Source organism: Danio rerio, chromosome 23, assembly GCF_049306965.1.
Source record: "Danio rerio strain Tuebingen ecotype United States chromosome 23, GRCz12tu, whole genome shotgun sequence".
In the NCBI taxonomy this organism is placed as follows: Eukaryota; Metazoa; Chordata; class Actinopteri; order Cypriniformes; family Danionidae; genus Danio; species Danio rerio.
In genome coordinates, this window is record NC_133198.1 from 47,849,576 (window position 1) to 47,870,000 (window position 20,425).

The following is a 20,425-nucleotide window of genomic DNA, read 5'->3' on the forward strand; positions in this document are numbered from 1 at the left end:
ATATTCAATCATTTCTGTAGCACTTTCACAATGTAGACTGTCAAAGCAGCTTCACATAGAAGATTTTAGTCAATTGAAACTGTCAGTCCAGTTTTCAGAGTTGAGGTTCTGTTCAGAAGTCCAATTACTGAAAAGTAAATCCATCGATGTGCAGCTCCACAAGTCCTAAACCAAGCTAGCCAGGGGTGACAGAGGAGGAACAAACGTCACCGATTGACCAAAGTGAAGGCGAAAAAACCTAGAGAGAAATGTTTATTAATGTTCCTCTGGCTAAATGTTCTGTGCAGAGCTGCAGTCTAGGCGCTGGACGTCCATCATGGAGAAGCTGCAGGTGTGAGTAGGTCACCGGTAGGTGTTCAGACTGGCCCACGGGATCTATGCGGAGATTTGTCTGTCACTGGGGTCTTTCAGTAATCAGTCTCACGCTCTCCTCCATGACCACCACTGCATCTGCTCAGGATACGGCCTGGTCCAGGATTATGGAGACCTCTAAAAATCAATGGTTGGCATCTTCTCTTCACAGGTCTGAAAACTGCTTTATATGCAAATGTTTTACAGTGCTCGGCATAATTGAGTTCACCCCATTTTGAAAATATTTTTCTCCATTTCTCAGTGAATATGGGCAGTAAATTTTGGTGCATTTAAACAAAACAGATTTATTAAACAGATATATTTATTAAAATAATATTTTAGTCACCAAACATATCTAGGAATTTAAAGATAATACCGTTAAATTCAAGCTAAATTTTGAAGAAAAAAAAAATACAACCCACAATATTTCACCTAAAATTTTTTTGCTTCTCTTGATTTTTCCTCTTTTTAAACTTGTATTTAATACTTTTCTATAACATATAAATTTGGCTGTACTAGTTTTTGGACCGTTATGGTAAGTTAATTTGTTAGATAAGCTCCTTATTTGGCTGTAGTACTGACTAATCCAGTGAATATGCACAAATATAATATTGTATAGCTTCCTGTTAAAAATATGAGCTTTATAGTTTTGTGAGGGGTGTACTTGTGTATGCTGAGCACTGTGCATGCTAATATTCCAAAGTTTTCTGTAATATTATTGAACAAGCAAATTCATTTAAAGTTCAGTTCACCTTTTTAAAGTTAAATAAAAGTGGTGATTATATCAGTGCTTCATTAATGATCTGAAGTGACTTATTGTAGGCTGTTAACTGTAGATTCGGAATTAAATTAGCCACAGTTGACAGGAAGTTGCTCTAAAATTAAAGGAAGTTTTTTTTTTTATTGTATTTTAAAAACTTTACTATAACAATGAAGTTTCCAGTCAGACCATAATAGTATTACATTAAGGGCTCTATTTTGATGATCCATGTGCAAAGCACAGGACGCAAATGCATTAATGGCGTGTCAGAATCCACTTTTGCTTTTTTTAAGGACTGAAAAATCCGCTTTGTGCCGTGGCCATGGTCTAACAGGGTTGAGCTTAATCTCTTAACGAGTTATAGGTGAGTTTTGAGAATAAACCAATCAGAGTCTCATCTCCCATTCCCTTTAAGAGTCACTTGCGTCGCTCCATAAGCGCATTTGCTATTTACATGGTGGACTTTGTAAGAGTAAAAACTGAAATTTTGAGATCTGCAAAACCAGCATTGAGACCAGCAAAACCAGTATTGAAACAAGCAAGACCAGCATTTAGACCCGCAGGACCAGCATTGAGACCGGCAAAACCAGAATTGAGACGAGCAAAACCAGCATTTAAACAAGCAAGACCAGCATTTAGACCAGCAGGACCAGTAAGTTATACCAGCATCAAAACGTACCTTACCAGCATATGCGGGTTTTTTTCAGCAGGGTTTGTAAAAGTATTTGTAGTTTAATTCAGTACTTTGTTTGAAAAGCCAAATAATTAAACCTAAAAAATAACTTATACTTTTTTAGTGATGAGTTTCTTTACTGGTTATTTAGAAAAATATTATGTAACTCGCGTTACTTGTATGCTTATTAGGATATTAATATGCAGTTGTTATGGAAACCCTGAGGTTGAAGTCAACAGAAGGACACCCACTCCAAACGCGGAAGCGAATGCTCAGACTTTCGTTGAAGATTACCAAAACACTTTTCTGTTAATTAACTTGCACGGGTGAATTTTTCATCTTGAAATGTGAGCTTGCAAAAATAACAGCATTTTTTGATTTAAAGTGGACTTTCAATAAGAAAACATTGAAATAACTTGCTCCTTCCCAGCAGGGGGCGGAAACGACAAAAAAGCCAAAAGAAGGACAACCTGATGTAGGAAGCAAAGATAACTGTACACACACACACTTTGCAGAGAGCGTTAATATGAATTTACACACATAACACACATGAACAGCAGAGAAAACAGACGTGCAAACACACACAGCCACAAAAAACCTGACAAAACAACCTGCAAGTGATAATGCACTCGAATATCACCTGACTGACAGACACACTGCAAGGTTAAACATTAAAATAAAATAAAAATAATGATAAAAACGTCATGGGTAATATTAAAATATATTTTGACACGTTAATATAAACCATAAAAACATCAGACGCGCGAGTCTAGACTTCCTAGATTCACGTTTCCTGACCGCAGTCACACACACTCACGCACACACACACACACACACTCACACACGGAAAAACTGAACACGGAGGTAAGAAATGTTAAAAAAAAAATTTTTACCCATGGTTATTTACTGGAGGCGATCAGTCAATTGATCGATCACCTGAATTGATTGATGTTTCCTAGAGTTTAATGAAAAGCTGGAAATGAAAGTTCATTAGTGTGTGAAATGAACTGATCTGCGGTCATTCGAGTTTCTGTTCAACAATTAACCAAAACACAAACAAACTGGAGCACTGAGTGAATTAATATTGTGTTTTTTGTGATGTGTTCATGTTTAATCTGAAGCATTGTCTTGTAACTTATTTGTTGTCATTTTAATCGCAGTCTGATTTGTTTTAGTGATAAATGTTGATATACAGCATATTGCACTGTGTTTTTATTTCTGGAGTAAGTTTTTGAAAGTTTTGTCGAGATAAAATGAGTTAATCTTGAAACTAGGAACTTTGTTTTTCCGCTATTTTCCTGATTTTCTGTCAAGTGAGTTCCTCTATAGGTTATTTGTGTTTCGAAACCACCATTTTATTTATTTTTACTTTCATTTAGCTGTGATTAGCCGTGTTTGACGTATTGTGTCGTGTTGTGCTTGTATAGCTCATTATTTAGGCAAAAAAAAATCCACATTTTACTAAATATATCGTGCTTTTGAATATCGTAAAGTACTTAAATTGATTGTGTAGTTGCTATGGTAACACAATAACCATAGTCAAATAAATTTCACAATGATGTACGTTATTTACAGCAAAATACTAAAATACACCACAGTTACTGTAGTAAAAACTTATACTATAGTATTTATTACAGTTTGTCTGTAGAACCTATAGCCTAGTACTACAGTATGATGTAGAATTCATTAAGAGGTGTAAATACTATAATACAAAACACTTTATGGTTCAAAAACACGTTTATTTACTATAGTATTCATTCATGTGTAACAAATATGGTTAATTAAGCAAATCATTGGACAACAGTGTTTTATGTGCTAAAATTGATCTTAAAAAATGTAAAACTGCTTTTATTTCAGCCAAACTAATAGACTGACTTCAGCAGAAATAAATATTATAGGACTTTTATCAAGCATGTTTTCACATATTGTGTTTGTATGGCTCATTATTTAGGCTCAAACCCACATGAAAAAAAAATATATATATATATATATATATATATATATATATATATAAACTGTAGTGTTTTTACTGTCAAGTAATCTGTTGTTGTAGTTGCTGTGGTAACATAACTTCAAAAGTCATACAAATTACACAATACTATATGATTTTTACAGCAATACACCACAGTTTACTGTAGTGAAAACGTAAGTAGGCCTATAGTATTTATTACAGTTTGTCTGTTGGCTATAGCCTAGCTAATACTACAGTATGATGTAGAATTCATTAACAGCGTTGTAAATACTACACTCACTGGCCACTTTATTAGGTACACCTGTCCAACTGCTCGTCAACGCAAAATTCTACTCAGCCAATCACATGGCAGCAACTTAATGCATTTAGGCATGTAGACATGGTCAAGATGATCTGCTGCAGCTCAAACTGAGTATCAGAATGGTGAAGAAAGGGGAATTAAGTGACTTTGAACGTGGCATGGTTGTTGGTCTGAGTATTTCAGAAACTGCTGATCTACTGGGATTTTCATAAACAACCATCTCTAGGGTTTACAGAGAATGCTCCGACAAAGAGGAAATATCCAGTGAGTACATTTCTGCTGCCACATTCGGATGCTCGGCTCAGAATTTGGCGTCAACAACATGAAAGCATGGATCATCCTGCCTTGTATCAGCGGTTCAGGCTGGTGGTGCTGGTGTAATGGTGTGGGGGAGATTTCTTGCCACACTTTGGGCCCATTAGTACCAATTGAGCATCAACACCACAGCCTACCTTAGTATTGCTGCTGACCATGTCCATCCCTTTATGAGCACAGTGTCTCCATCTTCTGATGGCTACTTCCAGCAGGATAACGCACCATGTCATAAAGCTCAATCATCTCAGACTGGTTTCTTGAACATGACGATGAGTTCACTGTACTCAAATGGCCTCCACAGTCACCAGAGCTCAATCCAATAGAGCAGCTTTGGGATGTGGTGGAACGGGAGATTGGCATCATGGATGTGCAGCCGTCAAGCCTGCAGCAACTGTGTGATGCTATCATGTCAATATGGAGCAAAATCTCTGAGGAATATTTCCAGTACCTTGTTGAATCTCTGTCACTAAGGATTAAGGCAGTTCTGAAAGCAAAAGAGGGTCCAACCCGGTACTAGTAAGGTGTATCTAATAAAGTGTCTGGTGAATATATTATACAATATACATTGCCACAGTATGGTTCAAATACACTACTATTTAATACACATGTACACTAACTGAAATAATATGTATTTCTAGAGCGCACTGACAGACAGAGTGAGATTTCACACACTCTTAGGGTGCTTTCACACCTACACTTTTGTTTCGGAACGTGTCTCGTTTGCCCAGTTAGCGCGGTTCGTTTGGCATATGTGAACAGGGCAATCACGCTCTGTTCCGCGCCAAAGTAATCGCTCCGAGATCGCTTGAATGAGGTGGTCTCGGCTCGATTGAAACTTACCCTGGAGCGGTTTGATTGCAGTCAGAAAGCGATCCGATCCGAGCGCGGTTATATCACAGTGTTTTATGGATATGTAATAGGCTTACGGCTATATGAAGAGAGAATTATGATTATTGGCGGGAAGTTTCGCGAGTCTCCGGATGCCCGCAAACGAGTGATGATCTCCCGGTAATCTTGCGTCTCCCTCCCGGTCCTCAAATAGGCTACGTCGTGCACCCTTCTCACCCCTCCCCACCGCATCTCTCCTCAGACACGTCACGCGCGCGCACCCTGTCAATCATCACCAAACCACCTCCTCTCCTGACAGCTGAGCGGGACGCTGCAAAATAAACCCTGACACTCTGACCAATGTGAGGAGAGTTTACTCACACGTGACTTGTTTTAGCTCTTTTGGTCCGATTAGAAACTTTGCAGTGTGAAAGTGAACCGCTCCAAGAGCAAAGAGCAACAATGTAACATTTATAATCTCTGTTTCAGAACAACTGAATCGATTCACAGGTGTGAAAGCAGCCTAAGACTTTAGCACATTGGTTGAAATCAAGATTGCTCAAAGTTCAGATTTTAGGGTTTGTTTATTATCAGAGGAAGTCTAATTCTTTATCATCTTTTCATGATATCAGTTGAAGAAGATCAAAGAGGAGACTTTCTGTTCTGGTGGCCACATAAAAATAATAAGTGTAATTCATATACAAAGTAATATGGGTAACGTCTTGGCTTGTCATTCAGGGTGGGTGAATCGGTAAATAAATATATTCTTTGCAGTTATTTTGCAAGTGACTAGTATTCAGCTTAAAGTGCAATTTAAAAGCTTGGTTCAAGAGTTCACACTGATGATTAATTATAAAGCGAGTTTGGCATGCTGTGCTGGGAGAAAGCTCATCAAATCCTTTCTCTTCGAATGGGACTTAGCCCCAAAGAAGCCCAGTTTTCCCCTTCATTTATTGGGTCCAAATAAACAGAAAACAAGTGCTTTTAACTTCTCCACCAGCCTCCCGCTGGCCTGCAGATACCCACACTAGTGAATGCTGCTCTCTCATTGGCTATAGGTGATCGCTATTGCTGGGCAATTTTTTCGATTAATTCGAATTTACGTTTTGACGACGATTTAATTTTGTATTAAATCGAGAAATAGCGATTAAAAAAAAATTTGATACATTATAATGGCACCAATGCGCTTTGGTTCACTCTCTGTATGAAGCAGGAAGCACACCAGAAGCGCCGTTCGGCGACGCACCGCTCAGCACCACGCAGCGCCATGGATTTTAGAATTCTAAACAAGTTTCTATACACACACCGGCGCCGCCCAGCCACGATTCAGGACGCAGTTCATATTTCAGCCGCACCACAGAGCGCCATCTGATTAGTTTCATGTAAAATATCATGCGAATGTGTACGTCTGTGTGTGATACTTTAAACTGTCATGTGCGCGCTGTCGCGGCGCTTCTGGTGTGCGACCAGCTTGACTGTTAAAGCGTGAAGTCATGTAGGATTTTACTTGTTGCATTAGTCTGAGTCATCTTAGTTCAAACCGCGCTCATATTTTGGTTTGAACACGAGCAGAGGTGTGCATCAGCAATGAAAATGAAAGTAGCCGTCCCCATGACGTCATTTAGCGGACCAAGTTGAAAACCAGACAGATCATGCAGCATAATACAGAGAGAGCTGCAAAGCGCATCAAATGATCAATATTTAAAAGGGGGAAAAAGAAAAATAGATTAAACATATTATTTAATACTAGACACACATCAGGGGCCTCATGTATCAACGCTGCGTACGCACAAAAACTTTGCGTATGCCAGGTTTCACGCTCAGAATCGCTCACGTTCGAATTTACTAACAATGAACTGAACGTGGGAATGTGCGCAGCTCCACGGCAGCTTTATGTCTGGCGTACGCACATTTTTTGTGCATGTCTGTTTTATTTCCATTGGCGACTCCTAGAGGCAGTTGTGTTAAATTCCTCTCTACAAAGTGTCTGAGCCGTGCAATGGCAGCTGTATGAGACGGGTTCATCTAGCAGGTATATAAGGTTTCCATACCATACAGTTGACCAGCCAAACATTAAAGCACAATTTGCAGCGGTTGCCTGTTTTCCCAATGTAATCTGAGCGATCTACCGCACGCACATTGCTATGAAGACACTATCTGAAGATGAATTTACGTGAATCAGAAACATTTCCATTCAATAAATGTGCAAATAAAATATGATGCACAAACTTATTGATGATTCCTACTTGTCTTCCTCGTGATAAATAGTTGGCAAAATCTGATATGTAGCGGGGAAAAAAAGAAGAAAGAGTTAATCAGACGCTGGATTCGAACCGAGTTCATGCTCGAACGTGTCAAAAATGTTGACGTGTCTTACGAACGCGCCACTGAGACTGTTATGGATACTGCAACATTTTTCTTTTCTAATTCACTCAGTGCGATGTTCAGACCCAACTGTGTTAACCGCATCAGCTAAACTCTCTATTTTTTTCTTTTGTTGTTAATTCTGGAGAACAAACTTGCAAATAACACCGCTTTTCTCCGGTCTACCTCTGAAAGCAGCACCTCCAATTCACATTCTGTTCAAAGTTTCTCTTTTTGCTTGCTTTTGCCGTTGCTTTTTCGTTGGGTTTTGCCAAAGTAGAGTCTTTAGCATATTCATACGGGGGAGGAGGCAGGGAGGGGTTTTGTGCTCGTGCATGTTGCGCTCAATTTCACGTTCATTCAGATGTACAAAAGAATATGCGTGAGATTTGGCGTACGCAGTGTTTCATACATCTGAATTTTTTTCTGCGTACGCACATGTTTTAGTGCGTACTAAAATGTTTTAGTATGATTTCCACGCAAGTCTTCGTACATGAGGCCCCAGGTGCTTGTATTTGCTCCTGCTATACGTCCACAACTTCACACGTTGGGTTAAATTAGGCTTTACAGTTTCCATGTTCAGTCCTTTTCTTCATTGTATCTTTTTAAAAGAAAGGCAGCAGCTTTACAACCTGTCATTCAATCAGAAGACAAAGTCAAAGCTGAGCTGACAGCCAATCTTTCCTAGGCTCAGCAAAACTTGCAAAAATACCTCTGTATTCCTGCAGCTGCAATATTTACACAAATATTTCGTATTCAAATCTTCTGCAACGCTATTTAACTTGTGAATTTGTTTTACATTTATTTACACCTTGACCGATTTATGTATGGCATGGCCATTAAAAATACACTGTTCCTTAACCAGATGGGTTTTCAAGTTACTTATAAAGAGAATGCTTCTTCAGTCATGTTGTTGTAATGTTTTAAGTTGACTAGTTACACAATTAAAAAAAAATCGAAATCGTGAATCGTTCAAACTTTATAAAAAACCTAGATTTTTTATTTTTTTTTGCCATATCGCCCAGCCCTAGTGATCGCCGATGTTATTTTCAATCAGAACTCATTTCACACAGCATGATTTTGAATCGCAGATAGCTCCAGATATTCAACACCCCAAATATCTCATCGGTGTCTGTGACTCATCGGCGATTCTCTCAGGCGGCGCCTTTGATAGTTACCCTGTGATTGATACTCACGTGAACGAGCACCGATTTGCCTGTGATTTCAGGCATTTGTCTGCCATCAAACCCTGTTGGCGAGTCAAAAATCATAAATTTCACAATTCAAAAATGCACAATGTTTATTTATTTTTTTTGAGATGGAGTGGACGTAAAAGTTTTGGTTAAAGTGTCAGAGAGATGAAAGAGTTTGTGTACAGGTGGTTTGTTAAGCCCGCTTACCTGTGGTCCTGGAGTCCGTTCTTCGTACGTGGATTACTCAATTAGCTGGATTTAGATGTTAACGATCTGACATGATCCAGGATCGTTTCAGTCTTCAAAACTCTTCTGATTGTTTCATAGTAACAGTTATGGTAGCTCAAACCTGCTTGGGAGCAGGCTCATTTCTTATAAATAGTGTTAGATCGGGTCAGTTTAAGCAAAGATGATACTGAAAGTATGTACCAAATGGTGATGTTTTCTTACAGTAGTTATATACACTTGGAAAAATAGTAAATTTAAATATATTTAGCAATATATATATATAAAGTAAAAAAAAAAAAAAATATATATATATATATATATATATATATATATATATATATATATATATATATACAGGGCTCGAGATTGCGACCATTTTGGTCGCATATGCGCCCGAAAATTTATCTATGCGACCTCATAATATATTTGGGCGCATTAGTGCGACTGCAGATAATGGTTGTAGTGCGACCTGTTTTGATTTTTTGTAAAAACGTGCTGAATCGCTCTTCTCTGCCGCTATATTGGTTCATATTAGCTGTCACTTACTCAAGACTTTCCTCTTTCAGATGACAGGGAAGGAGCTTTTATGACCACGGGAAATACAAAAGGCTGAAGAGTGATAACTTAAAGCACACAGGTTTGCAAACCCCATCTAAAGTTGAGGCGCAGATGAGAGCGATCATGACATGTGGTGAATAATGATCCGCCAGCTGAGATCAATATAGTACGTGCTTTTCGGAGAAGGTGCCCGAATCTCGATGCGTTGCATTCGATGCGTGTTCAGCGCAAATGTCCGCTAAAAGTCAAATCTAATACTGTACATATCATCGCCAAAGGAGCTCGCCTTTACTAAGTTTACACTGAAACTGCGGCTCATAACAAAGACCGGTATTGCACCGGTGGTCATCACAAGAATCCTGCTCTGCCTGCTCATAAATTGGGTCGGCTGACTCGCCTGCTTTACCACTAACACAGAAACATGAAGATCAGCTCAGACTGAACCTTTAAATTGACACAAACTGAAACCAAAACTTTTAAATAGTGATAGAAGTGAGACTTTACTTACTTTCTCTTGTCTATTCTTTCTTGAGGTGTATATTATTTATTTATTTATTTACTGATGACTGCTTTGCAGCTTTCATCATTGAATTGAATGATTTATTATAATCTTTTGTTTGTTTTGTAGCAGAAATATTATTTATTAAATTGACATGCAGATAAAAACAGCAGCACAAAATAAATATTTCTTACTGCAATGCTTCATTTTTGTTTGATGCAAACTATACAATTATTTTTCATAAAGTAACAGACTTTTATAGCAGATAACCTACATTCAAGCACATTCAAGGCAGTATCATAATGAGAAATGTAATTCATTGTTACTATTATTGTCATTTTCATCATCATTAATATTCTATAATTATTAGACATTCATTTTGGAATTATTGCACACAAATATCAAGTCATCACAGCGATAGTTGTTTCTGTTTTTTGTTAGTCCTTTTGATGTTGTTTTAAAATACAATAAATCCCTTAAAAAACAATTTGCAGCGGTGCTCATTCATTTTTGATGGGTGCTCCTAAATTTTTTTTGGTGCTCCTAAATACTTGTAGTTGGGAGCACCGGTGCTACCAAGTAAAAAAATAAATTTCGAGCCCTGATATATATATATATATATATATATATATATACACTCAGAAATAAAAGTACAAAGACTGCCACATGGAGGTTTAAAGAGAATTTATTGATATGAACTTTTTAGATGCAAACGCGTACATGCACAATATTCAACTTTTTATTATAAAGGATAATAATTTATGCAGTCATGCACGTGTTTTGACCGCTAATATGCCGGTGATTGACACCTTTACCGATATGAAAATGCTTTTCGGATGCAAAATTAATTTACACAGTTATTCCTTATGCCGATTAAAAAACTTGAGTAGCCCTATAGGCTACTATAATAAAGAAAATCTTCTCTGAATGTAGAACTAAATACATTGGTATGCAGTGAAATACATGATGAATACTCTTGACACATGAAAGTGTAGCGCCTGCAGCTCACAACAAACGTGGAAAGTTAACAAACCGTTTACTGGGAATTTGATGTAATTTTGCTCACATGGATAATTGAATATTAATCAGATGATGTCATTACGCTGCTGTGCCGTCAGCCAATCGTTGCATTGCTGATCATGATTTTCGAGGATCGATAGAGCTGTCCTTCACAACACACAGCGATCTTAGATCAGTTCATCCAGACTTTTAATCTGATTCGCCAACTTGTTTGAAGAACCAAATTAGCCAGAGATATCAAGATTAACAGATCCAGGATCTGCCAAATCATCTTAGATCATTTAAGCGAGGTAGGAAGAACGAACCCCTGGTTTTGTTTACATGGAGTTTAGATGATTGCAGGAGAAATTTTAGTTGTCTTTTGAACGATAGTGAATCTGCAGTCCATGTTTAATGAATCAATTAATCATTCATTCATTTTCTTGTCGCCTTAGTCCCTTTATTAATCCGGGGTCGCCACAGCGGAATGAACCGCCAACTTATCCAGCAAGTTTTTACGCAGAAATCTCTGGATTTTAAATTGCAGTAAATTGTACCAGTGTCTGTGTTTACGACTGTGGTGTAATGTACAGTTGAAGTTAAAATTATTCGCCATCCTGTGAATTATTTCTTTCTCTTTCAAATATTTCCCTAAATGATGTTGAACAGATTCAGGAAATGTTCACAGTATGTCTGATAATATTTTATCTTCTGGAGAAAGTCTTATTTGCTTTATTTCGGCTAGAATAAAAGCAGTTTTTAATTGTTTTAAACCAATTTTAAGGTCAATATTATTAGCCCCCTTAAGCAATATTAGTTTTGGATTGTCTCCAGAACAAACCACGGTTATACAATGACTTGTCTAATTACCCTAACCTTACCCTAATTACCCTAGTGAAGCCTTTAAATGTTGCTTTAAGCTGAATACTAGTGTCTTGAAGAATATCTAGTCTAATGTTATGTGCTGTCATCATGATAAAGAGAAAAGAAATCAGTTATTAGAGATGAGTTATTAACACTATTATGATTAGATTTAGAAATATGTTCTCTTCGTTAAATTGGGGGAAAAGATATACAGGGGGGGCGAATAACTCTGACTTCAACTGTGCTTCTCATGATATTATTGTTGGTCGATATCTTCAGATTTGTTAGATTTTACAGCGCCTTGGTGAACAATCTTTCTTTTTTTATTGGTGCTATATAAATAAAGTTGAGTTGAGGTGAGTTGATCACTGTTTGCGCTGAACAAGGGTGTGGACGTCTTTATATACTGTGAGTGTCAGTGTGCTCTGGAGGTCCAGGTGGGTTTTAAGGAGTTTAAAGGGACAGTGCACCCAAAAATGACCATTCTGTCAATGTTTAAACATTGCTGAAACATTATTTAGCTTGTTTTTCATGAAAAAACTCTCTTAATTTTGAAAAAGTCTCTTGATTTAAGAATTTTCAGACATTTGAACTAGAAACAAGACCAAAACTTTGAAAATCGTTTGTTTGCAGTGTGAGCGTCAGATGTGTGTCCGTCTTCTCTTCAAGTCCATGGCATTACACAGAGATGAGTTTGCCACATATCCTTGAGGAAACGCTGATCAAACGTTCTCAGCAGAAGAAACGAACGTCTCCACTCAACTATAAAGAGCGAGTGTTCGTTCTCACCAAGAGCAAACTCACGTACTATGAGCTCAGAGCCGAGGTCAGTGCAAATCATTGGTGTTTTATAGTGCTGGGCAAAGATTAATCACGATTAATAATGGTTTGTTTTGGTAGATTTTTGTGTGTGCTGTGTATATTTATTATGTATATAAACAAAGTCCCTTTAAGGCAAGTCATTTCACTCGGCGGGCATCTTTAAAACGCCTCTTGGGCGTTCTGTCTGAAAGGTGAAACATCAAATTCTCCAAAATTACTTGCCAAGCTTACAAATACACTTCATATTAGGAATCATCAATAAAATTAAACAACATCTGACTATCACACAAAGTCTGCAGAAACTCACGTCTGGTCTGAGCTCCTCCCATGGAGAATTGTCATACTATAGCAATCGCTGATTGGCTCCTGTACTAGAAGGCGGGACTTTATTCGCCATATTGACAGTTACACTCTTCCCCATTCAAAAGTCTACGAGTGACACGTCTTGTGTATTCTACAGTCTTTGATATAAATACACACATGCTTGCCTATCTGTGAGAAAATGTGTATTTATATTTAGATGAGGGCTGTCAAATGATTAATCGTGATTAATCATATCCAAAATAAATGTTTGTTTTTATTTATTGAAAGGGGAAGAGGAAGTTATTTGTAATTTGTGTGAGAATAATTTGACTGTATAACATTTTAATAGAATGGATATTTTTGAACAATATTAGAGAACGTTTTTACTCAGTGTGTGTGTGTGTGTGTGTGTGTGTGTGTGTGTGTGTGTGTGTGTCTATCTGCAGAAGAGGTTCAAGAAAGGCTCTGTGGATCTACAGAGGGTCAAGTGTGTGGAGATCGTGAAGAATAACACAACTGTCATTCCCTGCCAGAACAAATACCCCTTCCAGGTACAAACACAACACACACGTTTCACACAGGCATTTTAGATGTGAGACAAGTGTGTTAAATGAGCCTGGAGTGTGTTTCCAGGACAAAACTTTGATAACGCAAAATATAAAAAATAAAAATACTGTGATTGTATAATTTATGTTATATTATGTCATACACTCACTGGCCATGCTCTAGTAAGGTGTACCTAATAAAGTGGCCGGTGAGTGTATAGGATATGTGAAATGGTCAGATGTTTTAAAATGAGCCTATTCTACTCACAAGGGCTGTATTTATTTAATTTTAAAAAATTTATATGAAAATAAGTTTTTGCTATATAAAATAACTGTTCATTAATTTTATTACTGAATGTTGTTTAAATATGTATTTATTCCTGTGATGTAAAGCAGAATTTATGCATCATAAATGCAGTCTCATGATTCTCCAATCTCATGATAAGTCCATGTCACATGATCTTTCAGAAATCATTATAATGCGATTATCAATATAATTTAAATGCAAATTCAATGCTCTAATTAGTATTTTTTATATATTTTTTAATATAACTTACCCAACACTGCTCCCAGTGCCGCAAAACATCAGGAATTTAATGTATAAACCTATAAAATCTGAATCTTTCTCCTTCCTCCAGGTAGTTTATGATTCCAGCACGTTGTATATTTTTGCTCCCAGTAATGAGAGTCGAAGTGTTTGGGTGCAAAACATCAAGGAAGGTCAGTGGGGTTTTACAATACTATATGATACAATACGATACGGTACTATACAGTACAATAGAATACTAAATGATACGATTCAATACAATGCAATTCTATATGATACTGTACAATACAATATGATACAATACTATAAATACATTTTTATTTTTATAGCAGGTTTTAAAATGTAGATTGTGTCAAAGCAGCTTAACAGATACTATATTATATAAAACGATTAAATAATATGTAATACTATACTAGATGATGCAATACAATGCTATACGATACAATAACATACAATATAATACAATAAGATACAATACTATTTAATACTATACAATATGATATGATACAATACTATATGATGTAATATAATACTATACAATATTATACAATATGATACAGTACAATACAATATTATACGATGCAACACAAAATAATGCTATATGATACAATGTGATACAATACTGTACAGTATGATAAATACTATATGATACGATACAACACTATACAATACGATATGATATGATAATTATGATAATATGATATAATTCAATTAATCTTTATTTCTATAGCACATTTTACACTGTAGATTATGTCAAAGGAGCTTAAGATTTTTAAGAACATTTTTGTTGAATAAAAAGTGTATGTATACAACCATATTTAAATATTCAGCTTGTTTTGACACATTATTTAAAATTTGTCCAATAATATCATACCCTGAATACAATACAATACTATACAGTACAATATAAAATAATACTGTACGATACAGTACTATACAATACAATATAATACAATACAATACGATACAGTACTATATGATACAATATAATACAAAACTATACGATACAATACTATACAATACAATATAATATGATACTATACGATACAGTACTATACAATACAATATAATACAATATGATACAGTACTATATGATACAATATAATACAAAACTATAAAATACAATACTATACAATATAATATGATACTATACGATACAATACTATACAATACAATATAATACAATACTATACGATACAAACTAATACGATACAATACGATACAATACAATACAATACAATACTATACAATATAATACAATACTACACGATACAATATTATACAATACTATACGATACAATACAATATAATACGATTCTATACGATACAATATAATACAATACAATAAAAAATAATACTATACGATACAATAATATACAATACAATATTTAATACAATACTATACGATACAAACTAATAAGATACTATACGATACAATACTATACATTACAATATAATACAATACTATACAATATAATACAATACTATACGATACAATACTATACAATATAGTATGATACTATACTATACAATACTATACAATACAATATAATACAATACTATTCGATATAATATAATACAATACTATACTATACAATACAATACTATACAATATAATACGATACTATACGATACAATACTATACAATACAATATAATATGATACTATACAATATAATACAATACAATATAATACAATACTATACAATATAGTATGATACTATACAATACAATACGATACTATACGATACAATGCTATACGATACAATATAAAACAATACTATAAGATACAATATAATACAGTACAATACAATATAATGGGATTCTATACGATACAATACTATACAATACAATATAATACAATACTATACGATACAATACAATATAATGTGATTCTATACGATACAATACTATACAATACAATATAATACAATACTATACGATACAATACAATATAATGTGATTCTATACGATACAATACTATACAATACAATATAATACAATACTATACGATACAATACAATATAATGTGATTCTATACGATACAATACTATACAATACAATATAATACAATACTATACGATACAATACAATATAATGTGATTCTATACGATACAATACTATACAATACAATATAATACAATACTATACGATACAATACAATATAATGTGATTCTATACGATACAATACTATACAATACAATATAATACAATACTATACAATACAATACAATATAATGTTATTCTATACGATACAATACTATACAATACAATATAATACAATACTATACGATACAATACAATATAATGTTATTCTATACGATACAATACTATACAATACAATATAATACAATACTATACGATACAATACAATATAATGTGATTCTATACGATACAATACTATACGATACAATACAATATAATGTGATTCTATACGATACAATACTATACAATACAATATAATACAATACTATACAATACAATACAATATAATGTGATTCTATACGATACAATACTATACAATACAATATAATACAATACTATACGATACAATACAATATAATGTGATTCTATACGATACAATACTATACAATACAATATAATACAATACTATACGATACAATACAATATAATGTGATTCTATACGATACAATACTATACAATACAATATAATACAATACTATACGATACAATACAATATAATGTGATTCTATACGATACAATACTATACAAAACAATATAATACAATACTATACGATACAATACAATATAATGTGATTCTATACGATACAATACTATACAATACAATAAAAATTAATACTATACGATACAATACTATATGATACAATACAAGGTGCAAGAACCCTGGTAGATGAACTTTGAGTTGCTTATTGTCTTTTTTTTTATTTTATTTAATTGTGCGACCTGTTTTTTTGTATGGTGTGCATGTGTGGGTGCGTTTTCCTTCAGAGATCAGGAATAATCCTCTGATCGCAGACAAGTATCATTCTCAGTTCTGGCAGGAGGGCGAGTGGCTGTGCTGTGGGCAGGTGGATAAGCTCGCACCGGGATGTGAGGGGTACAACTTATTTGGAGATGGTAAGACAGCTTTAGAGCTTTAAAGGGATAGTTCACCTGAAAGTGAAAAATTCTGTCATCATTTACTCACAATTTACTCATTCCAAACCTGTCAGCAAGTTTTACTTTGCTACAGCAATGCACATAAAAATCAGGAAAAAATTATTTATTTTCTCTTTGCCATGATGACAGCACATAATATAACACTAGATATTCTTCGAGACACTAGTATTCAGCTTAAAGTGACATTTAAAGGCTTAACAAGGGTAATTAGTGTAAAGTTAGGGTAATTAGGCAAGTCATCGTATAACAGTGGTTTGTTCTGGAGACAATCCAAAACTAGTATAGCTTTAGGGGGCTAATAATATTGACCTTAAAATGGGTTTAAAACAATTAAAACTGCTTTTATTCTAGCTGAAATAAAACAAATAAGACTTTCTCCAGAAGAACAAATATTAGAGGAAATACTGTGTCTAATTCCTGAATCTGTTCAACATCATTTGGGAAATATTTAAACAAGAACACAGGAGAGTGAAATTTTTTTACATCAACTGTATTTGTTTTTCCTTCTATGGAGGTCAATGGTTACAGGTTCTTCATTCTTCTTTCATCCTCTTTTGTGTAGAGAAACCAACCATAAAGGTTTGAAACCACTTGAAGCTCAGTTTTTAGCGATTAAATATTCTTTTCGGGTGAACTATCCCTTTTAAGGGGTTAAACAGCCAAGCACAGAAATGATCATGTGTTTTTCTCCCCATCTCAGTTTCACGTAAACCTCTTCCTCCGGTTCCTGAAGATCAGAACATCAGCTGTACGGTGAGCACAAACAAACACTGAGCATCTTCATCTTCAACACCACATACAGTCATGGGAAAAAGTTAGCACACACTATTGAATTTGGTAGTTTTCTGTATCATGACATCATAAAAAAATCTATATGACGTTAAAATGTGTAAGATAAACCCTCAGATCTCAATCCCACAACGTCATTATTTCTCAAACAAAAGCCAATATAGAAAAGCCACGGTAGATAAACATATGATTCAGATCCTGCAGATCCACTTTTGTAAGTAATGATGGTTCTGATTTTCTGGATGAGCCTCTCAGTCTCTGATCATTCTGGAGGTGTTTTGTGCACAGCATTTCATTCAGGAAGAGCTCAATACTCTGTTGTCTGTTGTGAATACACACTCTCAAAGGGTAACATTTACATTCTGTGTCTTTAACAAAATGATGACCAATCCTTCCACTATGTAAAGGTGCTTTCTTTCACACGTAGTACATTTCCTTTGGTCCAGACCAAGGTTAAAAATGATTTAAATTAGCATTTTTTAGCCATTTTGGTTCCTTTTCACACCAGACCGACTACTCTGTACTATAGACTGTAAAAAACATGGATGACGTGACAGTGCCTTCTTCCATTGAATGCTTCCAATGCAAAACGCATGATAATAGGCCCAAACTGTCACAGAAACTGTTGAGGAGGCGGAGCTGGAGAATTAAACACTCGAATCAGCCACGCCTCCTGAACGTCTCATTTGAGACCCCCCCTCCCCCTCATTAGGCCGGCTACGGGCCTGTTAAAGTTGCTGACTAGAAAAGGTTATTTGATTTAACTAAGAAATATCTTCAACTGAACACCTCTCCAGTGTTTAATTGTAAGCGTATGGAGACCATCTCTTTGTACAGGTCTCCGTACGCTTGTTTGGTCTGCTTTTAGTGTGCACCCTAGTACAATTACAGCTTTCACACCTGCCCAAACCGACCACACCAAAAAAGGCAAATCAACTCTGCTATGTGTTAACATGAGGTAGCCCTTATTCTTCGGCTGAGATCATTTTGAAACTCAACTGAAGTTCAAGCCACTGAGCTCCATAGAAGTTATACTATGAAACACTATAGAAAGATAAATCCTGCATGCTTTGTTTCAAAACCTTCATGTCTTTATATACTGAAGAAAGAAAAAAATTTAGGATCTTGAATAATGAGATCTCTTAAAGTCTGTGTGAACCAGAAGTTACTTACAGTGGAGTATACACTAACCTGCACATTATTCAGACACTAGATGGCGCCAGACAGTCAAAAACGCAAAGCTGACAGAATCTAAAACAGTTGATGGAGTATACACTAACCTGCGCATTATTCAGGCACTAGATGGCGCTAAACAGTCAAAAAAACAAAGTTGACAGGAACTAAAACAGCTGATGGAGTATACACTAACCTGCGCATTATTCAGACACTAGATGGAGACAGTCAGTCAAAAACCCAAAGCTGACAGAAACTAAAACAGCTGATGGAGTATACACTAACCTGCGCATTATTCAGGCACTAGATGGCGCTAAACAGTCAAAAACACAAAGCTGACAGAAACTAAAACAGCTGATGGAGTATACACTAACCTGCACATTATTCAGACACTAGATGGAGACAGTCAGTCAAAAACCCAAAGCTGACAGAAACTAAAACAGCTGATGGAGTATACATTAACCTGCACATTATTCAGACACTAGATGGCGCCAGACAGTCAAAAACGCAAAGCTGACAGAATCTAAAACAGCTGATGGAGTATACACTAACCTGCGCATTATTCAGACACTAGATGGCGCTAAACAGTCAAAAACACAAAGCTGACAGAAACTAAAACAGTTGATGGAGTATACACTAACCTGCGCATTATTCAGACACTAGATGGCGCTAAACAGTCAAAAACACAAAGCTGACAGAAACTAAAACAGTTGATGGAGTATACACTAACCTGCGCATTATTCAGACACTAGATGGCGCTAAACAGTCAAAAACACAAAGCTGACAGAAACTAAAACAGCTGATGGAGTATACACTAACCTGCGCATTATTCAGACACTAGATGGCGCTAAACAGTCAAAAACGCAAAGCTGACAGAATCTAAAACAGCTGATGGAGTATACACTAACCTTCGCATTATTCAGACACTAGATGGAGACAGTCAGTCAAAAACCCAAAGCTGACAGAAACTAAAACAGCTGATGGAGTATACACTAACCTGCACATTATTCAGACACTAGATGGCGCCAAACAGTCAAAAACACAAAGCTGTCAGAAACTAAAACAGCTGATGGAGTATACACTAACCTGCGCATTATTCAGGCACTAGATGCCGCTAAACAGTCAAAAACACTAAGCTGACAGAATCTAAAACAGAGTGAATATTATATAGGGGGCAGAGCTTTCTTTTTGTGCTTCATTC

The 20,425-nt window shown here is 35.6% G+C and overlaps 1 protein-coding gene across 2 annotated transcripts in view; it reads left to right on the forward strand.

Moving 5' to 3' along the window:
* The first annotated feature begins 2,562 nt into the window (after positions 1–2,562).
* tec (tec protein tyrosine kinase) overlaps positions 2,563–20,425 on the forward strand; it is a 40,145-nt gene continuing 22,282 nt past the window's right edge. Inside the window, exons 1-6 of one of the 2 annotated variants that reach the window (XM_073938686.1) lie at positions 2,563–2,648; positions 12,574–12,731; positions 13,477–13,581; positions 14,214–14,295; positions 17,092–17,220; positions 17,963–18,015. In XM_073938686.1, coding sequence (XP_073794787.1) covers positions 12,594–12,731; positions 13,477–13,581; positions 14,214–14,295; positions 17,092–17,220; positions 17,963–18,015 — 507 coding nt within the window. In that variant the 5' untranslated portion in view covers positions 2,563–2,648; positions 12,574–12,593. 2 annotated transcript variants of the gene reach the window in all.